This window comes from Phlebotomus papatasi, chromosome 1 (genome assembly GCF_024763615.1).
Source record: "Phlebotomus papatasi isolate M1 chromosome 1, Ppap_2.1, whole genome shotgun sequence".
Classification (NCBI taxonomy): Eukaryota; Metazoa; Arthropoda; class Insecta; order Diptera; family Psychodidae; genus Phlebotomus; species Phlebotomus papatasi.
Window position 1 is genome coordinate 8,032,510 of NC_077222.1, and position 27,732 is coordinate 8,060,241.

A 27,732-nucleotide genomic window follows, 5' to 3' on the forward strand; every position below is an offset into this window, starting at 1 on the left:
CTCTCTTTTATATTATTTTGCCGCTCACTTTTTAATTTTTTACTGCTCGTATTTTTTACTCCTTGTTTAACTTATCTTTACCAATAACTCAGTTTTTTTACCGTTGAATTTTTGTCGCTCACTTTTAAGTTTTAACTTCTCATTTTCAAATTCTTACCGCTCGCTTTAGAGCTTCACTGTTCATTTTTAATTATTTGTCGCTAAGTTTTAAATTTTTTCTGCTCATTTTCAGTTTTTTGCCTCTCACTTTTATTTTTATACCGCTCTTATTTTTATGTTTTTTCTGCCGACTCATTTTTTACTGCTCATTTTGAATTATTTGACACTCAATTTTAATTTTTTCTGCTCATTTTTTCTCGTTTTTGCCAACGTTTTTTACTGCTCATTCTCGATTATTTGACGATCAGTTTTAATCTTTCTGCTCATTTTAAATTTTCGCTGCTGACTTTTAATTTTGTGTTGCTGATTTTAATTTTTTTTTTCTGCCTAATTAATTTTCTTACTGCTCATTTTATATTTTTTACGGCTTACTTTTAATTTTTTTACTGCTCATATTTTCTACTCTCTATTTTCAATTTTTTTACCGCTACCTCTTAGTTTCTCACTTCTCATTTTCAACTCTGGCACTGATTTTTAATTTTTTTTGCTCATTTTAAATATTTGATGCTGACTTATTTTTTTACTGCTCATTTTGAATATTCTTTCGTTGACTTTTAATTTTTTATCGCTCATTTTATATTTTTTCCACTTTGTTTAAAATTTTTAACTCCTCATTTTCAATTTTACCTGCTCATTTTAATTTTTTTTTTACTTCTCATTTTTAATATTTTTACCTAGACGTTTAATTTTTTACTACTCTTTTTTACTTATTAGGGGAAACTGCTCTCCTTTACAATGTCCATGCCTTCGTATAATGTGAATTTCTTTTACTTTTCCTGAGAGATTTCCACATGTTTGTCACATAATTATCAACAATTGATAATAAGCTGGCTAATTAAAGAGAATTCACATTATTCGAAGGCATGAACCTTCGAAGGGACAGTACTTTCCCCTACTGCGGTTTTTTCTTGCCGCTCACTTTTAATTTTAACAATTTATTTTTAATTATTGCTGCTCACTTAATTTTTTACCGCTCTTTTTTAATGTTCTTTTGTCCATTTTTAATATTTTTATTACCCATTTTTAATGTTCTACTTCTAATTTGTTATTTTCACTGCTGGTTTTTTATTTTTTACCGATCATTTTCAAATTTTTCCACTGAATTATTTATATTTTATCGCTCAATTTTAATGCCCAGTGCACAATAACTTTTGTTTGTAAATATGTTTTCGAAATTTTCTCACTCTCATTGAAATCTCACAAACATGTTTACAAAACAAAAGTTATTGTGCGTTGGGCATAATTCATTCAATAATTTAGTTCCGAATAATTTATCGTTCCAAAATTCTGTATTTTCTAATGTAATCGTCGATGAAAGAAATATGAAATATTTTCAAGATTAAATTCTTTTTCCTTTAACATTGGGAGATTTTCCACAATTTCCCCAAACGAAGTAAATTTAAAATGGATTAATTTTATCTGTTGTGCTCTTGGTTAAGAGTTCGAGCAATAGCTCCACGTTTTATTGAATTCCAGAGCAGATTCACTTTTTTTCCACGCCTTTCAGACTAATTTAATACCTTTCGGAAGAAAATTGAGTAAGCACCGCAACATTGAGAAAAGTACACTTACCAATTGGATGATTGCAAAAGTGAATTGAGAGCAATTTCACGCCATTGAGAATCAATTTATAAAATCCACAAAAATGCTGCTATATTTATTTTTTAGTAAAAATAATTTATTGAAGTATCTCCACTAAATATATCGGCTTTTATTTCTATTATTATCATATTCAAAATTCTATCCTGCTTTTTTTTAGATGGTGTTTAGACTTGCAATTTTATTTGCGTGATAGCGATTTTTTTTAAGCCAATAAAATCATTTTATAATTTTCTCAGCGCAGGAATTATCCTCTGTCTGGCATTTTAAATAGCAGACATTGTTTTTTTATTTAGAAAAAGATTCCTCCATTGAAAAGTTATTCTCTTTTTTTTTTAATAAAATTCTTGGCTCGAATTTTGCAAATTCTTTAGTATCATTTTCACAATTTTTTTTATTTAAATGTTATCCATTTTCTAATGCGAAAATTTACAAACAAAAAAATAATATTGAGATGTACTTTCTCGTGTTAACAATTAACAATTGTTTCTGTGATAATGCCTTTCATGGACTCGGAGCTAAAATGAATACAGCCACATTTACTGACCAGTGTCCAAACGTACGGAATGAAGAATTCCTGTGGCTCATTTTCTTCCACATACTTGAACTTCAAGTCAGGGAATTTCTATATTGACAACAAGATTTTCGATGAAATATTTGGTTTCTTATCCAGGAACTTTTATGCTCAAAATCGCAGAAAAACCATTTCCATTGAATTAAAAACACTTTCTTGGAATTCCCGTGTTTTCTTCGCATATCAATCCAATGCAACATTGTACAAGTCTATTTATTTAATTATTTTTTTTAAGCAAAATAAACGGAATTACCTCTGTAACATCATATGAGATTATGATATCAATTAATTGCGGCTATTGATACCATTGGTGTCTAATTAATAATGAAGTAATGATAATTAATTGAGTAACATGTTGCAAATTTCAGTAACATCTGAATTCAATTGGTTTTGACTGAGATTCACTCAACTTTAATATTTTCCATCAATTTCTGCTTTAAGCTATTGCATCGAAAAATCGTAATAAAGTGCAATTATTCACAAAAAATAATCCATTTTATAGTCTATTTGTGATAATAATGCAAAAATTATCGAATTTATTGCAACTAAACATGACTTTAATGGTATGTAAACAATTGCATTCCAAACATTACATAAAAAATTATTAAAATTAGATGGAATATAACTTTTACTGATCTTAGATTATTGACCCAAAAATTCACTGAGTTTTAGAACAAACCGTCACAGGTTTTTAATCTCTCAAATGCTTTATAAAAAATCTTTTAATTATGTAAATTAATTTATGCCTTAGTTCTGGTTAATGCTAAAATACTGATGATTGCCAACAAAAAATAAGTACACATTTGATTCATAGTTTGTAAAAGTTTGTCAGATACTTTTTCTCTTACTTTTTCTTTTACATTTAATCGTTAAATATTCCTCCTGCACAGAAAAAAAATATTTCGTAAAATAGTTCGTAAATGTTTGTCAATACGGAACTTAAGAATTGCTCGCAATTCTCATAACCAACAAAAAAGTTCGTAAAAGTTTGTACTTTTCTTACAAACATTGTTCGTAAGATGATCACTTGACGAACATTTCTTGTTCTTTTACTTGTTCGTACCTTTTTGTTTGCCTGTCAAAAATTTACGAACAAATGACAAAATTTTACGAATAATTTTAATATTTTATAGGATCATTTAGCAAACAAATGTTCGTTGGAAAGACAAAAATGTTACTAACAATATTTGCGAGAAAAAGTGTCTTATAAACTTTTACGAACTTGTTAGTGAGTCAAACGCTTCATAAGGGTCTTATAAATCTCCTCTAATCTTTACAAACATTTACAAACGATTTACAAATGAAAATATATTTCGAGAAATTGTTTGTCAATGTTTGTAAATTCCTTGAGAACTTACAAATTGCTCGGAAATCGTACAATCCACTAAAAAGTTCGTAAATGTTTGTACTTTTGTCACAAACATTTTTCGTAAGATGATCACTAGATGAACATTTCTTGTTATTTTACAAACATTTGTTCGTACATTTTTGTTCATCTGACAAAACTTTACAAACGACAAAATTTTACAAACATTTTTTGTGTGTTTACGAACAAATGTCTGTAAAAGAACAAAAAATGTTCGTCAAGTTATCAAGTTACGAACAATGTTTGTGAAAATCGTACAAATATTTACGAACATTTTAGTGGATTATACAATTTACCAACATTTTATAAGTCCCCAGTAAGAATTCACTCACAAACATCGACAAACAATTTTACGACATTTTTTTTCTGTGTCGAAAAAATCTAAAAATTGTTTATAAAAGTTTGTAAGTGACTTTTTCTCGTAAACATTGTTCGTAGCATTTTTGTTTTTTTATTTTTCCACAAGCATTTGTTCTTTAAATGTCCCTTCACAAATTTCAAATTTATTTGTAATATTTTGCTATTTGTTCGTAATTTTTTGTGTATCTGGCAAAACATTACGAAGCGGCTGGCAAAATATCACGAAAAAATTTGTTACTTGGCTACAAACACTTACAAACGAATGTTTGTAAAAGAACAGAGAAATGTTTGTAAAGAGATCATGTCAGATAAAAAGTGTCTTAGAAATTTTTTCACCTAACCCCCCTCCTTCCCCTCCAAAACCATGTTTTTTGGTTTTTCTTAAAATTTACCCAATTTTTTTTCCAAATTGAAAAGTTTGAGAAGGGATGTTTTCTTAAAGATGTGACAAAACCTTTCAAAATTTTTGCCCAAAATCGTTCTTCTGGTCAATTTTTAAGAAGATTTAGTTGGCTACCAATTTAACAAATGACGAAATAACAAAGCAAAAACCTAAAAAAAACAACCAGTTAACCAATTTCGTATTCTAACATCACCACAAAACTTTTCTTTCAGAGTAGAAAATCTGAAAAACATGGAATCATAGGAAATTTCAAGACCTTTTCATCGATACCAGATTCTTTACTATCCTTTAAGTTGTTTAGTAGAAAATTTAAAATTTATTTCTAAAGAAAAATTTATTGTTATGCCGCCATCTTGATTTTCACCCGAATGGAACATAAATAAAAAATCATGGACAATTCTATTATTTCGCTACGAAACAGAATTCAATGTGAAAAATGGTATTTAATTTTTTCAGTAAAGATTTGATTTTTTCAAAATACATATAATTTTATGAAAAATGGCTTTTAACAGGTAATAAATAAATATTTTAACGATACCTAAAACTCCACAACTTCTTTTCGAACGGTTGAAGGTTTCCTGGGGTTTATTTCGAAAGTGCTTCTAGTCATGACTAGTAGCTACAGTCTCACTACGAGTACATTTTTACGAGAAATATTAATATTCCAGTATTTTAAGTAGATCAGTTACATTTCTTCAGAGTTACTTTCTTCAATAAAGTCGTTTTTGAAGTACTAAAATCACTGAAATTTTGCTATTTTTCTTAAAAGAAAAAATGTATAGCCAGGAGTGAGACTAGGGCTATCAGTCATGCCTAGAAGCACTTCTGAATTGCGTCCCCGATCATTTATAGCGGTAGGGAAAGATATGGTACCTTCGGACGACTCAAGCTTCGAACAACTTCTTTTTTTAAAATATGTTTATAATGAATTTGACCCATTGTAATATCATATTGTAATAACTGGTCCAATTTCTCAAATTTCCATGAGTCAAATCCACTAGAAACATTGAAAAAATTAGTCGTCTGAATCTTGAGTTGCCCAAAGGTAGCGAGCTTGCCCCTACTGCAATTACATAATAGCGCGACTATTTCCCAGATTTTACCGGACATCAAATATCATTAATTAAGATTTGTTTTGCTAAATTAATCAGTTGCAATATTTCAGCCCTTTTATAAATTTTAGTACATGTACTAAAATAATACCAAGGACCTAAAAAGAAAGCAGCTAGATCAAACCTGGAATTCTACCTAAAGATTTTCTTTATTTTTTTTTTAAACTTCTTGAACAAGAATTATAAGTACTAAAATTTTAGTACACATTATCTTGTTTGCAATCTTATATTAGCTAGTACATTTTTAGATCCCCTTTGTACAAAATAATACAAATAATATTAGTCTTACAAGATTATTTTAGTACAATACTTGCTCAGAAGATTTAGCACACTCTTGTACTAAAAACACTGAAATGCAATTCTGAAATATTTTCAAGTAGAAATATTATTTTCCACATTCAAGATTTGCCAAACGTAGGAAACTTATAAAATCAGTAATGTTCTAAAAATTCCTAAGGCATTTTTTAGTACACCTCATATTGATATTTTTTTCAATGCAATAACTCGAAGAGAATAAATATTCCTCGCTTTAAGTCAATAGAATAATTTTTGCAGAAGACACGGGAAGATCAAGAGACCATTTTTTTAGTACAAGAATACCTGAAATATTTTCCTGCAATTTCGAAGTAAAGATCCTGAAAAAAATTAACAAAAAAAAGCAAACTTACCCTCAGTCTATCACTGGACCACTGACTAGCACCCTTGGAAATGACTTCGAGAACCTCATTGACGCCCAATTCTCCACGCTGTTCCTGGACTCTCTGCAGGCGCGACGAGAAGAATCCCACTACCATGTCGATGTTCTGGATGATATCCTGAAAGGCATGATGTGACCGGAAGTTTTCAAACACGTGCTTCTTGTACAAGAGCGTGTAGACCAAATTGGGACAATAGAGAAGTTGATGGGACAGGCACGAATTGAGAATCTCCAGCACCATCCTCAGTACCTCCTCAAGAACCCCAAGATCCTGTAGCATTTCCTCCTTTGACGTCTGTACATCGAGACTCACACCATTTGCCGGCTGCTTGAGCAAATTATCGAGGCGTGAATGCTTCTTAGCCAGCGTCTCGAACAAACTCACCATTCGCTGGGCCACATATGGATGCAAATACCGAAATTGTCCTGGACAAAAGGAAATTCACACAAAATGAGCAACCCATTAATCCCAAACAAACCCCGCCCCCCGAGCTAAATGTACACAAAGGATTTTCCCGCCAAATCACCTGACATATTTGCAAGAGCAGCCAAGCAGTTTGTGTGCAAATATTTATCACGCATCTTCAGCATGTTGTACTGAATGGTGCGAATTACCACGAGCACGAGCAGCCCTCCCAGCGAAATTTCCGAAATTGAACGCTCCGTGTACCAACTGATAGTTTTGAGCATCTGCAAATAAGCTCGCACAATTAGTTTCAATTTAGATGGATTTGTAGATAGTAATAGGACTTACAATTTGATGGACACTCTTGTTGAATCCGTCATCTTCGCTCAGAATTAGCAGAATTATCAGTGACATGTAGATATGATGCGAAGTGCTGTCCGGAGCATGGTAAAGGGTTTGCAGGATAGGTATCACCTAAAACATCATAAAAATGAAAGACTGACACCACGAAGAAGGAAATTAAAATTACAGCTTTGGAGTCCTGCAAAATATTCCTTACATTTTAAGGTGTCATTTTCTGATTTCATCAATAAACGTATCAATAAATTAAATCGAAAAATTTTAGGTAATGTTAGATCTAACCTAAAAAATTCAAGATCTTTATACTTAGCACGATCTTGAAAATTACCCTAAAAAAACCTATGAAATCTGGGAAGTAATTTTTAAAGTATTCATGAAATTGTAAAGAAAAACCGTCTGGAGATAATGTTTTTTAATGGGGGTCATCGAAGACCGGAAGTCGATATCTTTTACCGTTTAAGCTCCAGAGCGGTGACAAGATATAATATAAGTCGACTATAAACAGGGAGTTCCGGCTTAAGTGAAAACGGACTGAAAGAATTTGATATGATTTGCCTACTATTGGGAGCTCATTTATAAAATAATTTTTGATATGCCCCTAAATGCATGCAATTTTTTTTCACGCGGTAACTTTGACATACATTTCTGATGAATTGTTGGCGCTGAAAATAGGCTGAAAAATCAGTGCCGAAAATGTCTTGTATACATCACGGCGTTTCCATAACTTATCCCAAAGATATCTCCTGCAGATAATGCAATTTTACTGTGCCACTGGAGTTAATTCGCAGACTTTTTTTCGGCCCCGAAAAATTCTGAGCGGAACTCACTTTAACAGCTCTCTTTTTAAGGTCAAGCAATAATAATACTGAATCACATTTTCTTAATGGTACATTAAGAATGTTCAATCTAACCTCAAAAATCGACCAATTTTTTGAAAAGTGATTCTCGTAAATTTACTTATCGTGTACTTATTGTTAAAAATTTTTTAAAGGGACATTTCACTTAGGTTTAAATAACGTCTGCAATTATTATTACAGTAAATCAGATGGTTTTATTTGCCTTTAAAATCTTAAAATTGAACAAATAGAATTTCAATTTCTTTAGAATTTACATCATTTCGTTGAAATATTTTAGGTTAGGTTCAACATAACCATGATTTCTTCGGCAGAACATACACTAAAATGTTATCTTATGAAGATAACCTATTTTTACATCAGAAAATCGGACCTAAGATGTTGCTTTAAAATTGGAGGTTATGTTAAGCCTGACCAAAGAAAAGTGGCACATTTTGATTGGCAAAGCCTCAAATATTTTCACTTCAAATATTTTAAAATATTTTTGTAGTTTTATGCACTGGAAGAAAAGCATTCAAGTTATGTATATAAAAAACAATCACCTTCCTGATATGCATTAAATTCTAGGAATGAAAAACAAAACCTAAGAAATCTCTTATTGAACTACAAGTTGTAGCGATTAGTAAAAAAAATGAGGTTCCCTTGCATGGTGTTTCTGATTTTTCTGTTTCTGAAAGGTGAAAAATTACAATTCTGCGATTTTAATAATGTTTAATCTTTGGACGCATTTCTGTTTTTCTAAACACGGTTTTACATTTCTTGTAATTTTCTCAAGAGGTAACTCATATTGAGAAACCCTCGTTAATTGTCCGACAAATCCAATTTCTGCATCACGAAACCGGAAAAACCCAATTTCTGCATCGCGAAACCCGAAACCCAATTTCTGCATCGCAAAACCCTAGAAACCCAAAAATTGCATCGTGAAAACCGAGAAACCCACTTTTCGCATCACGAAATCCGATAAACCAAAAACACACGTTTCTTAGACCGTTTTTTGGATGAGTTACTATATTTTTAAAAATGTTTCCGCGTTTCAGAATTTAAAAAAAAAACGTTTCCGCGTTCTTAGAATGTCCTTTTGGGTATCTAAAACAGTTTTCGTGTTTCTTAAATACATTTTCTTATTTTTTGAGATGATTCCATATTTCTTGGATCTGTTTCTGTGTTTAAAAACGTCTTCTTGAATGCGTTTCTGCGTTTCTAAAAACTTTTCGTGTTCTATTGGACACGTTTCTGAGTTTAAATAATTTATCCGTATTTATTTAATTCATTTCCACATTTCTAAAAACGTTCTTGCATTCTTTGGATGTCTCTATGCGTGTATAAAACCGTTTTCGTGGTTCTTGAACAAGTTTATTGAGAAGATTCCTAATTTATTGGATCTATTTCTGTGTTTGTAAAAACATTTCCGTTCCTCAGGCATATTTCCGCATTTCTTCAATGCGCTTCTCCGTTTCTACAAACTCTTCATGTTCTTTGAAGACGTTTCTGAGCTTCTGAAAATCTTTCCATATTCATTGAATTCACTTCCACATCTCTAACAACGTTTTCACATTCTTTAAATACATTCCCGCGTATTTAATAGTCTTTCAGTGTTTCTTGAACACGTTTTCGAGAATTCAGAAACGTTTTCGTACTTCATAAGACGATTCCGTATTCTGGAAACGTTTTCTTGCAATCTTTTGAAGTCTTGCAATATTTTCCATATTGCAAGCATTTGCAGGATCAGTTTTCCTTCCAATGCTAAGACGGCGGTGGACGTTTGTGACTTCTCTTCACTTTTCTCTGCTACTACACTATCTCTTCAAGAGATTTATATCTCAAAAGCCAAATAAACAAACAAATAAATAAAATAAATGAATTTTCATGTGTTTTGGAGTCAGATGCATTTGAACGTTCCTCAAAACGTTTTCGTACTCTTTAAAATGTTTCCGTGTGACTTCGATGCAATTGAATATTTATAAAACCGTTTTAGCGTTCTTTCTTCGATGCGTTTCTGATTTCCAAACAACATTTCTGTTTACATTGGATGCACTTCCGAAATTCCAAAAACGTTTTCGGGTTTAGATAAATTTGAATGTATAATCGTTTTAGCGTTCTTTGATGCGTTTCTGCATTTCTAAAAATGTTTCTGGTTTTGAAGCAAAATTTATTTTTTTTTTTTATGCACTTTCGAAATTCTAAAAACGTTTCCGGGTTTCTTAGAACAATTTGAATATTTATAAAACCGTTTTAGCGTTTTTTCTTTGACGCGTTTCTGTGTTTCTGAAAACGTTTCTAGTCTTTCTAGTTTTCAAGCAACATTTCTGTTTCTTGGATGCTCTTCCAAAATTCTAAAAACGTTTCCGTGTAAGAAATTTGATACTTTCTAAAACCGTTCTCACTTTTTTAAATAAGTTTTTGCATTTCTAAAGACGTTTCTGGTCTTCAAGTAACGTTTCCGTGTTTCTTGAACGTATTTTTGGGTTTCAATAATCATCTCCGTTTTTCTGGGATGCACCTTCGCTTTTTTTCTTCACCAAATGGTTTAATTACTTAAAAAACTAATTTATCGATTTAATAACGATTGAAACCTATTAATACTGTTTTAGGATTCAAAGACCTTTCAATTGAAACCAATTTAAAGCAAAATGGTTAAGAAATATGCAATTTAGAGAAGTTTTTTTATCTAATTTTTCAACCTCAGTTTCTTTAAGAAATAATTGCCATTTTTTACTTCACAAACTTTGCTTTCTTTAAAAGAATAATACATTGTGAATTAATATTTTATTAATAATATTAATAAAATTCTACAAATTATTTCAATGTTTATGACAAAACGATGTTTATGATTTTCGCTACGCAAAATATGAGTAATTTTAAATAGTCTGTTTTTATTATTTATTCGCCAGAGTTGATTAAAAGTTTCACATTAATTGCCAAGATTATTCGGTCTAGCTCATCTGGCTAAATAAAGCATTTCTGTTAATTTATTAAAAAAAGCACATGTTAATGAAAGAAAAAACTGGATTATTTTAAATCTTGATCAGTAATAAAATTTATAAAAACACCAAAGACTGAGATTAAGAAGTAAAAGATCTGAAGCAAAACAAAATCACAAAATTTAATTTCTTTTATAGCTCAATAAAATTTGAAATTTCTAACAACATTGCATATAGTTAATTACTGATCTTCCTAAGCGTTCATAATTTCTGCCAATATGCCCCAATTAAATGTTAGAAAAATCCCTAGTTGGAATGTTTGGCCCAGAAAAAGCTATTCCAAAATTGTTTTACTTTCCCCCGCACCGTCACTCCTAATTAATAATCAAATTAATTTCCCTAATAATATTAAGTAATATGTAACAATGCTGTCTAATTTGTCTGCTTATGGTAGAGAAAGAGAGGAAAGGTGTTTTTTTCTTTTTAAAAATGCTTCAAATTGCGCTTTCAATGGATGACCGCCCGACTCTCTTTTGTGGGCCTTCTTCTAAAGTATAAAAGCCCAATCGTGGGCGCTAAGAAATCAGTTCACCTCGTGCCTTCAATCCATCCATTGGAGTGTTTTACCAGACTCATTCGAGTAGTGATATTTCATATCAGACCGACAGTTTAAAAAAAAATCATCCATCACCATGCAATTCTTCAAGGTTGAGTGAAATAACAAATTGTGTTATGGGAATTAATTCGGAAGAATTCAAATTCTCTGCAAAATCATTTGCTCTTTAAAAGTGCATTAGTTTATAACCGATTAAAATTAATAACCGATTTGAGAAAAAAAAACATTACCGGTCCATTACCGATTCAATACTTGGTCGGACCGGTTTAAGCTTTTCGGGAAACTTAAGACCTTTCAAGTGAAACCAATCTTGCCAAAATCGGCAAGAAAGAAAACAAAATTCTTGAACATTGATAACCCTTGAAAAAAGGTTTTGAAGCTTCGGATGACTGAAGTTTCGTACCACTTGATTTATTCCTATCGTCCTTAATCAATCTGACCCATGCCGAATTTTAATATCTAGTCCTAAAATTTTCTGAAGAAGGCTCTGGGTGAGATTAATTAAGAAATATAGGATAGAATCGAGTGGTACAAAGCTTCCGCCATCTGAAGTCTGAAGCCTCAAACCCTTCCACTCCTCCTTGAGTTTCTTGAACAATTTCGCGATAAAAACTGACAAAACTCTTTCCAATTTCTTCCTTAAGTTCTCCGCAGTCTTCAGCACTTTAATAACGATCGAGAGGCGCTAAAGTCGAAAAGACAATTGATAAAATTTCAAGGTTGTTTATTTGAAAAACGTACCTAGCTTTGAATCCGAATTGTAAGGGGAAAAGTTTACGAAATACAAAACCTAAGACCTTTGCTTTCTCTCTAACCGAATTTGATGATTTTCTGAACTTTTCTTCTTGTCTCAAGTTTCTTAACGTTCAAAGAGACCGATTTTAATTATAAAAAATGCATGTAAACGCTATCATGCAGTTTTACAATTTTTTTGTGTTCAAGTTTTCAACGTTCTATCAAACTGAACTTGATAAATCAAAAGCGTAAATGAAACATCTCATAAAGCTTTAAAACTTTCCTTTTCATTTGAAGCACCCGAACATCCTATCCGACCGATTTTGATGATAAAAAGCGTATATTAACGGTCCTGTACATCTCTCTAATTTTCAAAACATTTTCATTCTCGCAATGCACGATGAGACCGATTTCAATGATCCAAGGCTAATTGAAACATTTTAGACAACTTCACATTTTTTCTCATTTCAAGTTCTATCAGACCGAATTTAATAATCAAGACCGCGAGTGAAGAATCTCATAGTTTTAAAACTTTTCTTTATATTTCAAATACCCGGAAATCCTATCACACCGATTTTGATGTTAAAAAGTGTAGATTAACCGTCCTGTACACCTCTTTAATTTTGAAAAATATTTCCATTTTCGCAATGCACGATGAGACCGATTTTGATGATCCAAGGCTGATTGAACGATTTTGGACAACTTCACATTTTTTCTCATTTCTATGTCTATCAGACCGAATTTGATAATCAAGACCGCTAGAGGAGAATCTCATAGTTTTAAAAGTTTTCTTTTTATTTCAAAGACCCGGAAATCCTATCAGACCGATTTTGATGTTAGAAGCGGAAAGGAAAGGTCTTGTAGAACTTCCCAATTTTCAAGAACATTTGATATTTTCCAATGCACGATCGCCAATTTTGGTGATCTGAAGCGTAATTGAAGAATCTAATAAAGCTTTAAAACTTTTCTTCTCATTTCAAGCTTTTGGAAATCCCATCAGACCGATTTTGATGCTACAAAGCGCAAACAAAATTTCTCATATTCCTTCTAAAAGTTTCAAGAACGTTTCAAATTTTTCAATGTACGATCAGACAGCTTTTGATGATCTAAAGCGTAATTGAAAAATCGCGTGAAGCTTCAAAACTTGTCTTCTCATTTCAAATTCCCGGAAATCCTATCAGACCGATTTTGATGTTAGAAAGCGGTAGTGAAAGATCTTGTACATCCCTTCAATTTTCAAAACCATTTGAAATTTTTCAAAGTTCTATCAGACTGATTTTACTGATTTAAAGAGTAATTGAAGAATCAGACCTATTTACATCCTACAAATGGCAAATAAAAGGTCTCGTACACCTCACAAATGTTTAAGAATATTTCAAAGTTTTCAATGTAAGATCAAACCGATTTTAAAGATCGAAAGCGTAATTGAACGATCTTGTAAAGCTTCTTAATCTTTTCTTCTCAATCCAAGTTTTGAGAAGTTCTATTAGACCGATTTTGATGTTATAAAGCGGAAAGGAAAGGTCTTGCACGCTCCTCCGATTTTCAAGAACATTTCAAATTTTTCAAAATCGTATTAGACCGATTATAAAGCTTCAAAACCGTTCTTCCCATTTGAAGTTCCGGAAATCCTCTCAGACCGTATTTGATGTTACAAAGCGGAAATGAAAGGTCTTGCACACCTTTCCAATTTTCAAGAACGTTTCAAAAACGTTTCAGTTTGAAATTTTTCAATGTACGATGAAATCGATTTTGATAGTCCAGTCCAAACAGTCTAAATCGTTCTTGAACAATTTCGCATATTTCAAGTTCTTTCAAACCGAATTTGATGATCAACTTCTTGAAGGAATGGTCTCACGCATTTTGCATAATTGTAGAGGTATTTCAGTCTATATTTCGTCCTTCAATTTAAACTCTTTTACTTCCGATTTTGAACTTTTGTTAAGCCTTGAAGTTCTTTAAAAGTTTATTATTTTATTTATTGTTTTTATTATTTTTGTTTTTTCTACATTTCAATTGCGTTTCAAATAAAAAAAAATGTTTTCCGTCTTAAGAATTGCTTCAAAGGGAATGACATTATCTCGGAAAAATGAGACCGGTTTAAGTGTATTTTTTCCCTGTTTTCGTACACATTTCACGAGATATCTCCAAAACTACGTAGGTTGACAATTTAGGGTTTTCGGTTGCGTCTTCGTTATTAAATTGGATTTTATTTTGTATTTGTATTTTTTGCTAATTCATTCTACAATGACAGAAAACAGCTAATAAACTTAAAAGTTTTTTCGGCTCGCTAGAAACATATGGAAAACATAAGCAAAAATAATTGGGGAGGGGTTGGCCAATATGTATCTCAAAATCAAGGGATTACATATCAATCACTTTTTTCTTCGTTTTCGACCAATAAAATTGGATTTTTTCTCTCTATTCTGGAATAAATTCAGAGTGCTTTCTGTCTGATTGTCATCGTTGCTGCCGTTGCCGCTTACCCCGGTCATGCCGAGAGCTACGCTAATCACAACAGTCATCACCATGGTGGAGACTACCATCACGAAGAGGAGCACTATCATGTAAACGGAGAATTAATTAGGATCCAATTTATCCCTCTTTAACGCTTTCCCTCTTATTTTCTTTTTTTCTCGCAAAAGGCCCCATCCCCCTACAAGTACGAATACGGAGTTAAGGACTTCCACACTGGGGACAACAAAGATGCGTGGGAACACTCTGATGGGCACGTGGTGAAGGGAGCCTACTCCTTCCAGGAAGCCGATGGTACGAAGCGTATTGTGGAATACACCGCTGACAAAATCAACGGTTTCAACGCTGTCGTGAAGAGAGTCGGACATGCCGATCATCCCTATGGTCATCATCATCACCACGAAGGAGGATACTAGGCCATATTTCTTAGGAAATGAATAGCATGTCCATTTCTCTCCCTTCATCTTCTTCCTGGAACTTCGACCTTCACTTCAACTCAAACCTAATTCATTCGCTTCTAACAAAAAAACTACTTCCCATTCCTCACTAAAATCTTCTCTTCTCCAAATTCAATCATGTGAAAAACAATTTAATTGATTCTTGTGCATTCCGTGTAACCAAAGTCAATAAACATAAGAGGATTTTAACTAATGATTTAATTTCATTGAATATCTTTTGGATTATGCAATTGTATCCACTTGGAAAAAAAAATACTCCTTCAACTGTAACATTTCCGACAGAACACACCAAATATTTCCCCAACAAAAAAAGGGGAAGAAGGAAAATATTGCAAAGGAAACAGCCAAAAAAAACAAAACAGAAAAAAAGAAGAGCATTAATCGACTTACGAGATTTTGTAAATCCGGTTGAGCCATTACAAACTTGTAGAATCGCTGATTACGGTGCAGCAGCAAGTACAGCAACAATGTAGCCTGATCTATCGTGATTATTTGGCAGAGGGTGTTGTACAAGATGGAAAAGTCAATTTTGAAACTTATTGGTTCCTTGGACTGATCAGCTTCTGCAACAAAAAATCCCAAAAAAAGCCCCAAAGTTCCCAATTACAAATTTATAAAAAAAACCAGAGGAAAATTGGGAAAAAACCCTGCCCTTACTCCAATATTTAAAATTGTGGTATCAAATATTGATTATTTTATTAAAGTATATCAACAAAATGGTTTCATGTTAATTAATACATCACATAAAATAATTTCAAACGCCAACCACATTATTCAATTAATTTATTTTCCAATTATTCACTGCTATTTATCATACTCTCACTATCTTGCTCATGCTTTTTCCACAAATGCAACAAAATGCAGCAGAGAAAAACCCTTTCTAATTGATTTATCGCAACATTTTCACACATTTGCAACTTCAAAGCCCTAATAAAGGTCTGTAAAATTTACATTAAAAAAAAATTACATAAGAAGAAAGTGTAAAAGATTGATTTTGGAGACAATTAATTCATTTTTAAGGAATTGGCCAGAAGAAGTAAAAACAGTAAAGAAAAGGGGTGGCAAAGCCTTCCAGCTTGAATAAAACTTTAAACTGTGACTTAAATGATATTAAAATTCAATCGAAATGGGTATCGGATTATTACCGGTTCAAAACCGGTTAAAACCAATTAAAACCGGTTTAGACTGGTCAGGAATTCCAAGACCGTTCCAACGAAGCCAAACTTACCCAAATCGATTGAGAAATAAGCCTCCTGAATTCTTTTTAATTTTCAAACTTGAAAAATTGTTCTTAGGGATTATAAAGCAATATATGCATGGTTCACATGCAATGAACGATGCGAACTTTCTCTCTGTTTTCGCAGAGCTAGGGTAAATAAAGCTAATTCAAAACCTGCTCCAAATGGAAATTTTTCGCTATTCCAAATGGAAACGTCACTATTTTCACGATAAATACAGTATTAAATTACTATATTCATATATTTTCTATACCACAGTTTCATTACTTAGTTAATTTTACTCCAAATAAAGCGAAAATCCATTCATTTTCGCAAATTTTATTTTTTTAATTTCTCAGAAAAATTAAAAGTGTACCTTTTCACAATTAAATTTTTCATCGATCGACCATATTTTCCAATGAAAAACACAATAGAGTGACTGTTGTTTATTCGGTTTGTTTAACATTTATGTCATATTTCTGGCTAATTTTTCAAGGAAGTTTTCAAATGAAATAATTACCTATTTCGTGAACAAAAAGGGTTTTTCTGAAGTGTCTGCAAATGCTTCAATAGGAAACCCCGAAAATATAATTTTTTTTGGAGAGATTTTCTTATTGTTTTAGAGGGAAAAGGAGAAAATACCAAGAATAAGAACAAATCCTACACTCAAGAGCATCAACGAGAGCAACTTGACAAAATTTTGGAAGCTTTTCGTCGCGCTTTCACTTATACACTGTTTGTCTCCAATTAGAAACTTTCCCTTGTCTCCATTTGGATTAATTTGTTCCCAATAGAAGCATTTTACACTCGCGTATTTTTCTTGTATTTAAGAAGTTTTGAAATTATATTTGAAGAATTTTCACTTAACAGTAACATTCTAGAAGAGTCAAGGAGCAAATTTAAGTAATTCTCTTCAGAAAAAATTATGAACTTAATGTGTTGAATCTTCTGTCAAAGTTAAAGCGTCTGGAAATGGTTTTGAATTAGGACAATTACCCTAGTTCGTCAGGAAAAACAGTAAAAAGTTTACTGAAAGCATTCTCCTGCGTTGCCATGTGTCAACAAAGTCGCTCCCACTTGAAATTTTGTTACAAGGTTGGTACCAAAAAGCAAATGGCGGAAATTGGCAGGAATCATTGCATGTGACGTCTAGATAAATCTCGTAAGAAACTAGCTCATTGAAAACAAAGTGAAAACTCGCATTGTTTGAAGATTTACTGCGTACTAACTACACCTGCATTGCTGACATTCCCCTATAATTCCTCATACAATTTTTTCAAGTTCAAAAATGCAAATGACTTTAGGAGGCTTATTTCTCAACCGATTGGGCAAAGTTTGGCTTCATTGAAACGGTCTTGGAATTTATGTGAAGTCTGAAAAGTCCTAAATTGGTTGTAAACCGGTAAAGAACCTGTTAAGTGCAATAGTCATACCCACTACTTCTGTAAAAAAAAGAATGTACTTTCAAGAAAGGTGAGATATTTATTTATAAAAGAACACCCTTTAACATTGAAAATTTATTTTCTATCTTAAAATCTAGGAAAAACAACAACTTGTATACACTGTGCGACACGTTGTGGGTGCCTTGACGAGAGTGCCAAAACTTGTTAGAGGATCATTTAAGGGTCTCAAATCTGAAATCAGTGTGTCCGGGTCATGTCTAGATTTTTTTAAATATGCATTTCTAGTTTTTCGCTGTTTTCTAAAATTCAAAAATTTATATCCCCGGTCCTAATTATCCGGTGGTAGTCGTATAAAGCTATAATGACGCATAATTTCATCCTCTATAACTCTTGTAAAGATATCAACAACTTACGATGAAAGTAAAGTATATTTTTTGAAGATTTTTTGAAAAAGTCCGCCCAAAATTGTGCATATTTCTGTGTTTTTTCAATCTTTTAATAATTCTCTAACTTAAATAGAACATTTAATGCACCAATTACTATGCCTAAAAATTAGAGAATTTAATATTCTTTCATTTCCTTTTAGTTTAAATTTTCTGTCTTAATTCGTTTATTTACAATAATTTATTGAAAATAAAGTCCATTAAAATCTATTTGCGGAAAAATACTGCTATCTCTGTCTATCCTACTGTGAGACGTATTCTCTTTTTTACTCTCGCTTACACATTTCATATAAGAAGAGGAGAAATGAAAGAAAAGGAGGCTTATAGAGTAGGAAAGAGAGGAAATTAGCACTCTTCTTCTTCTTTTGAACATCATACCAAATTAAATTTAGTTCAGTCCAATTTTGAGTCCGAAAGAAAAAGATAAACTTATGCAAATCTTTTTAGAAAGATAAGGTCGCGAATTTTTATTTCATGAAATTTTACCGATCTAATAGCCTCTACACATTGGGAGCAATTTTTGTCAAAAATTGCTTTTTTGAAGGAAATTCCCTGCAGCGTTGTAGGGGGAAACGTCAAATTTCTGTCAAAAACTCAATTTTTGACGAAAATTGCTCCCAATGTGTAGACGCCTTAAAAGGTATTCCCGGAGGCATAAGAACAGTTTTTCAAGTTTAAAAATAAGAATTTATTTTAGGAGGCTTATTTTTTATTTGATTGGGGTAAGTTTGGGTTCGATGGAACGGCCTTGGAATTCCTGACAAATTTGAAAATTTTCCAATTAGTTGTGAAACTTTGAAAATAAAAGAGACGAATTTTTAAAACTACCGAGCCATTTATTGGAAGAAAAACGCTTTCACATTGAAAAATATACTTTCTGGTCTAAAATCAGGCAAAAACTACGATTTTTGTAATGATCAATTTACCAACAAAATTAATTTATTGTAAATTAATCTAGAGATTTGAGGATACAGCGCCCCTGGTGGTAGATCAACAAACTTTACAAGTTCTTATTAGATCCGTCAGGGAATCTGCAAATGCGAAGCCATAAAGGCAATCGCGTAGATGAACGCCTTGGCCGCTAGAGGTTTCTCCAGAACCCTAACGATACCCTCCCCGAAGGGGTAACTCACAGGTTAGCTCTAGCAACGTTCTTCAAGTGCCAACGGGAAGACTAGCCGTCCGGGAGAAAATAGTGCTAGGATTCTAAAGAATTGCCGGTCAAAGGCCTTTATCTTTTCCTAATAAAGAGTTAAATCGTTTCAGTAGAATCGAAGCTATGATCACCCAAGTACTAAAAACCAGAAAAATTGGTTTTGCCTATATTACGGCTACAATTGCATTAAAATCATATTTGAAGGAATAATGAAACACGAAAAATGTTAAAAATTGTTTCTCTCTTAAATAATAAAATGATTTAGAGTTTAGATTGAAGCTTACAAAGTCACAAGTGATTTTATTAGCAGTTTAAATTCTTCACGAATGCGCTATAAATTAAAAAGACTCATCAAATAAATTATAAAATTTTTCAAGCAGGAAATATATTCGATTAAAATTAATGCAATATTTTTTATTAGTTGTTTTCAATTGAAGTTATTTAAAAATGCTGCAATTTATTTAATTAAAAATGAGAAAAATAACTCTTAATCTTTTATTTGTAAATTCACTAAGAAAATAGAAAAAATATTTGTGTAAGCCCGAAAAAAAAGTAATCCTCTTTTGTGAAAGACAAATTGCTCCGCCAATGAACCTCTTAGCCTTGGTAGATCAGCCGTGGATTTAACAAGAATTACCTCTGCCTCAAAATTGGACATTTTGCACTCATTGTTACTCAATATCTCGGTAAAAATTCAATTTGCCTCTAATTGGACAATGAGCTTGTAAAAAAAAAAAAAGAGTATGAAGGTGTTACGCGAAAGGAGAGCGAAAGTGAGATATGAGGAGGGTTAAAAATGAAGAACAATGCGATTAGTTAATTAATTTTCTCACCTGAAGCATTGGCGCAGTTGAAGAGACTGTATCGGTATAGGTTCTCCTTGGATGTGTGGTGATTTGTGAGGATGAGGATCAGCAGAAGACTCTGATTTGCCAGTGGAAATTGTTCCCTGAATGTATTGGCCAAGTCCGTAGTGGCCAGGACATCCTGGGACTTCCGAAAAGTCAACATGGACCACAGAGATTCAGCAATGCCAAATACAAAAGATCCCCCGGAACTGAAGCCAAACATTGACTGAGGAATCTGCGTTTTTCGACTCACGAAATGCAAAAGAGCGCTCATCAAAGTATTTCCATGCTGACACTTGTAAATTGCCCTTCAAAGAGACGAAAAAGATGGGTTTGAAAAATCAAGTCAACATCGAATTTTCAAATTCGATTTTGAGTTTTCGAATTCGATTTTGAAGTTCGAAGGCCAACAAAAGAAAAACAAGTTCATAGAAATCGGTTAATGAACATTAGAGATAGAGTCCGGTCAATTTCGACAGTAAAGCTGTCTACAGACTAGGCAAATTATTGCAATAATAGCATTTCAAAGTGACATTGAAATAAAACTTCTATATTGAAGCAAATATTGAAACCAATATTTCAATATTTGCCTAATCACTGAAGAAATCGACTTCAATATTACAACTTATTAAAATACAATTCTAGTCAGAGATTCAGTTCCTTTCAAACATCAAAAAACTCTTGGAACTAAGATGTTTATGACCAGGAAGACATCTCAGAATATCATCGTATACAGAATCAGAGATTCTGCTGTATATTCTGCTGAATTCTTCCCAGAAACCCATCTTTTTCAATATTTCTCCCCTACTTCCTCCAGCAAATCTCAGATCTTCTAGGATTTTGTTGTATCTTTTATCAAATACGCCCGGAATACTCATGTTGGTCAGAAGATTACTCCTGATTCCTCCAGGAAATCACAGATCTTCCGGGATTTTCTTGTGTATTTTACCAAAAACACCCAAAGTACTTAAGTTGGCCAGAAGATTTCTCCTGATTCCTCCAGGAAATCACAGATCTTCCGGGATTTTCTTCTGTATTTTGTCAAGAACACCCAAAATACCCATTGTTTTGTATTTTGTCAAGTACGCCCAGAATGCTCAAGTTGGTCAGAAGATTTCTCCTGGTACCTCCAGGACCAACTTGGGTATTTTGGGTGTTTTTTGACAAAATACAGAAGAAAATCCTGGAAATTCCGGAAGATCTGTGATTTCCTGGAGGAACCAGGAGAAATCCACTGACCAACTTGGGTATCTTGGGTGTGCTTGACAAAATACAAAAGAAAATCCCAGAAGACGTGTGATTTCTTGGAGAAACCAGGAGAAATCCTCTGACCAACTTGGGTATGTCGGGTGTTCTTGCTAAAATACAGAAGAAAATTCCAGGAGATCTGCGATTTCCTGGAAGAAGCTGGAGGAATCTTCTAACCAACTTTATTATTCTGGGCATATTTGATAAAATACGCAAGAAAATCCCAGAAGATCTATGATTTGCTGGAGAAATCAACAGAAATATTCTGACCAACTTGGGTATTCTGAGTGTACAACAAAATTCCAGAGGAACTGTGATTTCCTGGAGGAAGCAGTTGGGAAGTGCTAAACAAGCCCAGATTCTTGGGAAGATTTGACAAAATGTACAGCGAAATTCCAAGAATCTGGCATTTTCTGGAGGAAGCAGGAAAATATGTGTCCTGACTTGGATTTTGATCTTGGATGTGTTTTGTGACAGTTTTATGAAGTTCTGAGCAAAGAAGATTCCTGACCATTAAAAAATATTGAAGAAAATATCAAATCAATGATGTTTACAATTTCTTTGAAAGTCCATTTCAATGTGACTTTTAAAATTTTTATTGACATTATTTGGCCTAGTGTGTAGCCATTCAAAATAATGAAATAAAATATTGAAAAAAAAGAAACCATATTGAAACAGATATTGCAATAATTGCCTACACACTGGACGATTTTCTTCAATATTGAAACTTTTATGTCAAAAAATCTTTGCAAAATTGTCAGAAGATTTATTAATGTCAGAAGATCTAGATCTCAGTTACAAAATATTAAAATTTTAGCGAAATCGCGTCATAAACACCGAAGATATGATCCGGTCGAGACATTTTCGATTATAGATCGGGTCATGGTAGAGCGAGGGCAAAGTACGACCCACCGTTGGAAAGCTCTTGACCTCAGCTACAATATAAGAAAATTTTATCAAAATTGAAAATGGAAGTTCCGAGATATTCGACATCGAAATTTTGAAAATCGATTTTTCGATTAATCAGATCCTCGATTAAATCATGAAGTACGTACTTGAAGTTAGCAGAAATGTACCCCAAAAAGGTTTGTGTTTTGTCTCACCCGAAAGGCTGTAAGCCGACAAATGGTTTGTCTTGGCTAGCCCAAAAGGCGCATTACCCGAGAAATGGTGAGTGTCTTGTCTAACGAATAGGCATTTCTGTACAGAAGTAATCTTGAAAAATTCGAAAATCTATTTGAAGATCCAAAAAAGAGACTTTCTCACTTCTTGATAATTCCGCAAGGTGGCTGAGGTACATCCTGTTCGAATTTCGAGGTGCTCAAATGTCAAAATGTGATGGTCTTCATATTGTTATGAGTAAAAAAGCAGAACAACGACGTTTACTGTTCTTGCCCCATTTAATCACTCCATTATCACTGAGTAACTCTTTTGCCAGCTTTTTAGTGTGATATTTGATAAATTTTCCCCACCTTGTTCGAAAATTTAGAATAAAAATTCGAAATTGAATTTGAATTCTTCGAACATGAACGACTTTTTTTGCAAACAGGGTTCCATTCACCTTTTATCCAAGACACTATTGGAGAATCTAAATCTACTTCTGTTTGAACTCAATCGCAAAAATTTAACGATAAGTACTTTTTTTTATTTTTCCTTGTTAATTTTCTTTTGATTCAATATCTTTTTCATTTTAACTGTTTAGAAATCACTTAATCTGTGACGACAGCGACACTCGAAAAATTCTGTCGCTGATCACAGCGACTGAGCCGAAAAAGGTTGCTGTCTTGGCTATCTGTCGCTGATCACAGCGACGCGCCCGAAAAAATTATTTTAATGCGATCTTCTATACAAAATTATATTTTAATTAATTCCTTTGACTAAAAATATCACTACTTAATTAATTTCTTTCTAATTCGAGTGCATTTGCATTTTTATTTCATGAAAATTCACTTTTCCGTTAATCTCAACGACACCCGAAAGAAAAAAAAATTCCAATTCATTTTTCTACACGGAATTACATTTGAATTAATTCTTTTGATTAAAAATATCACATTTTTCAATTAATTTCTTTACAGTTCAAGTGCATTTGGATTTTAATTTCGTGAAAAATCATTTTTCCGTTAATCTTAGCGATACACATCCGGGCACGTCGCTGTGATCAGCGACATATAGCCAAGACAGCAACCTTGTTTCGGCTTAGTCGCTGTGATCAACGACGGAATTTTTCGGGTGTCGGTATCAGCGATAAAGTAATAATTTCAACCAATAATCATGAGAACGCGCTTGAATTAAATGGAGAAATTATATTTTTAATCAAAAGAACAAATTTTAATATAAGAGTATTCTTTCAGTTGAACTATTTTTTTTTGGGTCAGTCACTGAGATCAACGACCGAAATTTTTGAGGCGTCGCTGCGATCACAGATAATGTGATTTCTAAACAAATAAAATGAAAAAGAATCAAAAGAAAATTAAGAAAGAAAAAATACATTTATCGTTAAATTTAGTTTCTTTACGATTGGGTTTCTTTTGCATGAAAAAAATAACGGAAAGGCCTATTCATTAGCCAGGACATCTACCATTTTTCGGGCCATTCGCGTTTTGAGCTAGCCAAGGCACAAACCTTTTTTCGGGTTTTGGTTTATAATTCCACGTTTGCAATTAGAGTAAAATGGGGTAATTTGGAACAATTTACAATTTGGGACATTTGAGATTTTCTCACTATTTTAGAGATTCAAAAGCAAGAAAAGCAGTTCCTGTTCTTCTTAATCGTTCTTGTCTTCTATTTTGCGGTCTTTGTTTTCTCTTTGCTCATCTGATACAGTGAGAAAATCTCAAGTGTCCCAAATTGTAAATGGTTCAAAATTACCTCATTTTACCCTAATTGCAAATGTGGAATTATAAACCAAAACCCGAAAAAAGGTTTGTGCTTTGGCTAGCTCAAAAGGCGAATGGCCCGAAAAATGATGGATGTCTTGGCTAATGAATAGGCCTTTCCGTTATTTTTTTTTTCATTGCTTAAACAATTTTCCCCGGTCTTTCAATTGGGCCATCCTGTAAATTTTCTCCTTACCTGTAAATTGTGGATTTTTCCGTGGACTGGGAAGAATAGAGATGAACGGAGAGAAGCGTGATCAAATTGTTGACGGCCTCAAGATGCAAATGATAAGTGAAATCCTTCACGGGAATAACAACGATAATATTAACAATTGCCTCGAGGAAGGATTCAAACTTGGATCCATCCACAGTAACAGTTTCTTCCGCTGAACTGCCTTCAATTGCCACAGCCTCCTCCGCCTTTGCCAGAGATTCCTTCTTGCTCATTGGCACTGCCTCAAAGTGCTGCAGAAGCTGGTACTCAGATCCCGTCTCTACGATATACTTCACCAGGCATCGAATGATGAACAGAGCATTGAAGGACTGCCAGACATGAAGAGTACTCTCCTGATCCGACAGAGCCAGTAACTCCGTGACTTTACTCAGGAAGACTGAAATCAATGATCCCAGATTTCCCGTGTGCAAATTGTGACTGATAAAACTCTGACACGTGGACTCTAGACGAGAGTCCAGGCTCAGCTGTTCCTGACTGAAAGGATTCAAGATTAAGCTGCTTGGAGACATGTTCCGGAAACACCCTCAGAAGTCCCATTCTCACCTGTTTGTGGGGAATGCAATGTGAAACTTGAGGAAACTCTCCCAGAACATTGAATCCTCCACAGGAACATGATCCTTCCCCACGAATTTTGTGAGGAAATCATTTTTCGAGAAATCATCCTGCCGACTCACACTGGCTCCCATTTTACCGCTCAAACTCTTATCACTTGCACCAACTATCAATTGCCCAACTGAGATAACAATGTGCTAGATCAAATCTTCAGAGAATAACCATTGCAGGGGGCATAAAAAGGACAAAAATCCACGCGAAATTTGCAGGAGAACGTGAATATTTTTGCCACGGTGTAAATAAGTTTTGACACTTTTGACATCTGCCAGAGTGGTACCCAGCAGACCATGCAAGTATTACCATTGATATGCATTACGTAAGATGATGCGCTAAGAAGTCTGAAAAATCCGGTATTTCTCAGAAAAATTTTTTTTGGAAAAGTGAACGAAATGAACAAATAAAATCTATGGGTAGCATGATTTTTCTGTAAAAACAATTATTAAAAAAATAATATAAGGGCTCTATGTCGCCCATTTAAGGATGGGTTTCATGAAAAATCTGTAAAAAAGGATATCTAATTCGATCGTATTTTGACCCTAAATTGTAGTAGAGATTTTTAGTCCATCTAATTGTACACTTAATTTGGAGAAAAAATAATTTTATATTACTAGAAAATTAAAATGTTTTAAAAATGTGGAGTGTTCCTCAATTCGGCCACTCATTTTTCAAATTTCAAAAGCTCGTAACGTGTTCACGGGCTAGAAAACAATAATGAGAAAGAAGGAAAAACCTTCTAAGAACAGTAATTTTAAGAAAACAAAAAATTGTATGAGAAAAAATACTTTTTTTATTTTGAACCCTTTAGTTTTTTCAGTCGTTTTGGGCATTTTTGTTTTTCTTCTTTTATAGCTCTTTTACGAAGCCGCTGCATTTTCTTCACCTCTTTTTCTCTATTTTTCTTCCCTTTCTCTTCTTTTTCCTTTTTATTCTCAAACTCCATTGGCTAGGGATAGTTGTCCTTCTGCCCTCTTATAATTTTTTCTCTCAACAATTATTTTCTTCGGCCATTCAAGAAATTCGGTTAACGGTGTGGTGTGGACTGAGCTCGTTGAGCTGGTGAATACGAGAAAATCGGATCATTGTGAGATCGCTCATGAACTCCCAAATCTAATGAATTGACCGGAGTTGGTAAAGCCGAGAAGACTAGAACATCCTGAGATTGCTTATGGGCTCCCGAATCCGATGAATTGGCCGGAGTTGGTAAATGCGAGAAGACTAGAACACCCTGCAAGGGGTAACTCATTTCCATTTTTTCTGACAAGGGTTTCTGGTTTCTCGGGTTTCGCGATGCAGAAATTGGGTTTCTCGGGTTTCGCGATGCAGATACTGGGTTTCTCGGGTTTCGCGATGCAGACACTGGGTTTCTCGGGTTTCGCGATGCAGAAATTAGGTTTCTCGAGTTTCGCGATGCCATTTTTGGGTTTCTCGGGTTTCGCGATGCAATTTTTGGGTTTCTTGGGTCTCGCGATGCAAAAAGTGGGTTTCTCGGGTTTCGCGAAGCGTTTCTCGGACAATTGACGAGGGTTTCTCAATATGAGTTACCCCTTGACACCCTGAAACTGCTCATGAACTCCAAGACAAATAAAATTGGACGGTGTTGGAATTTATCTCTCAAGTATTGCAATATTAAAAAAAAACTTGTCAAGGACGGGAAAATGCCAATTTTGTCTGGACGAATTCTCCTCGTTGGCAAAACTTCATCAGGTAATGACATTTAATAGGTTTCATGGCATGAAAATTGGTTTAAAAAAACACAAAATAATTGTAAATGTGAAAATAAATGATAAAAATTAAGTAATATAAGGTCCAAAATAGTCTTAAAATGCATAAAATAGTATTGAAAGGACCATAAGTTGAGAATTCAAATGTTGCCTTAAGTTTCTTTTCTGAATTCCTCTTGACAGTCAAATAAAATTTTCTAAAAAATAACTCATACCTGATACATTATTAGTTTAATTGATAAAAATAGTCTGTTGTCAATTAACCCTCTAACGGGTAAGACCGCCTTCAGGCGGTCTTCACAAAAATCACATTTACAGCAACAATAAAGGTTTTATTTATTTAAAAGTGCTATAGTGCGATCGGTAATAGTCTTATAAACATCTCTTGAAAGTTTGAACTAATTTTTGACTCTTCGTTTTGTTGCTATTCCCAGTTTTGTGTGACAGGTCAGAGAAAAAGCAACAAAAAATATTTGTGCGAAAAAAAACTCATTTCCAATTTCCTATAAAATACTGATTTAAAGTTATCTGACTAAAATAAATTTATTGTTTACTGAAAGATATGTCATTCTACTTTGTATATCTTATTTAAAAAAATTGAAAAAAAACTAAAAATGTGAATTTTAGGAGCAAAAATAGTTTCAAACAATTTTTATATTTTCTCACCTAGCGCCTAAACTAAAAGAGGTAATTAAGAATGGATGGTTTTTTCGACTTTATGTGATCATAATTATCCTAGAAAACATTCTTTTAGAACTTTTTTTCGCATATTAAAGAAAACACCGTTAAAAGGTTAAGAAGCACAATTCTGTGTCTCACTCTCTCACATAGCACAGACACATTGTTGCGCACTATATTCATTTCATTCTCTCAGAGAG

At 33.3% G+C, this 27,732-nt stretch overlaps 2 protein-coding genes across 2 annotated transcripts; one reads left to right on the top strand and one right to left on the bottom strand.

Moving 5' to 3' along the window:
• Window positions 1–1,815: 1,815 nt before the first annotated feature.
• LOC129798670 (dymeclin) lies at window positions 1,816–25,412 on the bottom strand. The gene is made up of 8 exons (XM_055841939.1): window positions 25,065–25,412; window positions 24,483–24,995; window positions 20,148–20,470; window positions 15,486–15,658; window positions 7,025–7,150; window positions 6,798–6,960; window positions 6,242–6,696; window positions 1,816–2,383 (listed from the first exon to the last, which is right to left on the bottom strand). Exons 1-8 carry the CDS (start codon window positions 25,205–25,207, stop codon window positions 2,228–2,230), a joined length of 2,052 nt encoding a protein of 683 aa, XP_055697914.1. The 5' UTR covers window positions 25,208–25,412; the 3' UTR covers window positions 1,816–2,227.
• On the top strand, window positions 11,397–15,285 carry LOC129798671 (adult-specific cuticular protein ACP-20-like). Its single transcript, XM_055841941.1, has 3 exons — window positions 11,397–11,518; window positions 14,604–14,729; window positions 14,808–15,285. Exons 1-3 carry the CDS (start codon window positions 11,504–11,506, stop codon window positions 15,051–15,053), a joined length of 387 nt encoding a protein of 128 aa, XP_055697916.1. The 5' UTR covers window positions 11,397–11,503; the 3' UTR covers window positions 15,054–15,285.
• Window positions 25,413–27,732: the final 2,320 nt, after the last annotated feature.

Excerpts from the sequence above, each read along its gene's own strand:
- LOC129798670 (XM_055841939.1), bottom strand. The coding sequence starts at position 25,207 with ATGGGAGCCAGTGTGAGTCGGCAGGATGATTTCTCGAAAAATGATTTC. Across the intron at positions 20,471-24,482 it reads GAAAAATCCACAATTTACAG|GGCAATTTACAAGTGTCAGC; the intron begins GTAAGGAGAAAA and ends GTCTCTTTGAAG. Across the intron at positions 15,659-20,147 it reads CAACTGCGCCAATGCTTCAG|AAGCTGATCAGTCCAAGGAA; the intron begins GTGAGAAAATTA and ends TTTTTGTTGCAG.
- LOC129798671 (XM_055841941.1), top strand. Across the intron at positions 14,730-14,807 it reads ACGAAGAGGAGCACTATCAT|GCCCCATCCCCCTACAAGTA; the intron begins GTAAACGGAGAA and ends TTCTCGCAAAAG.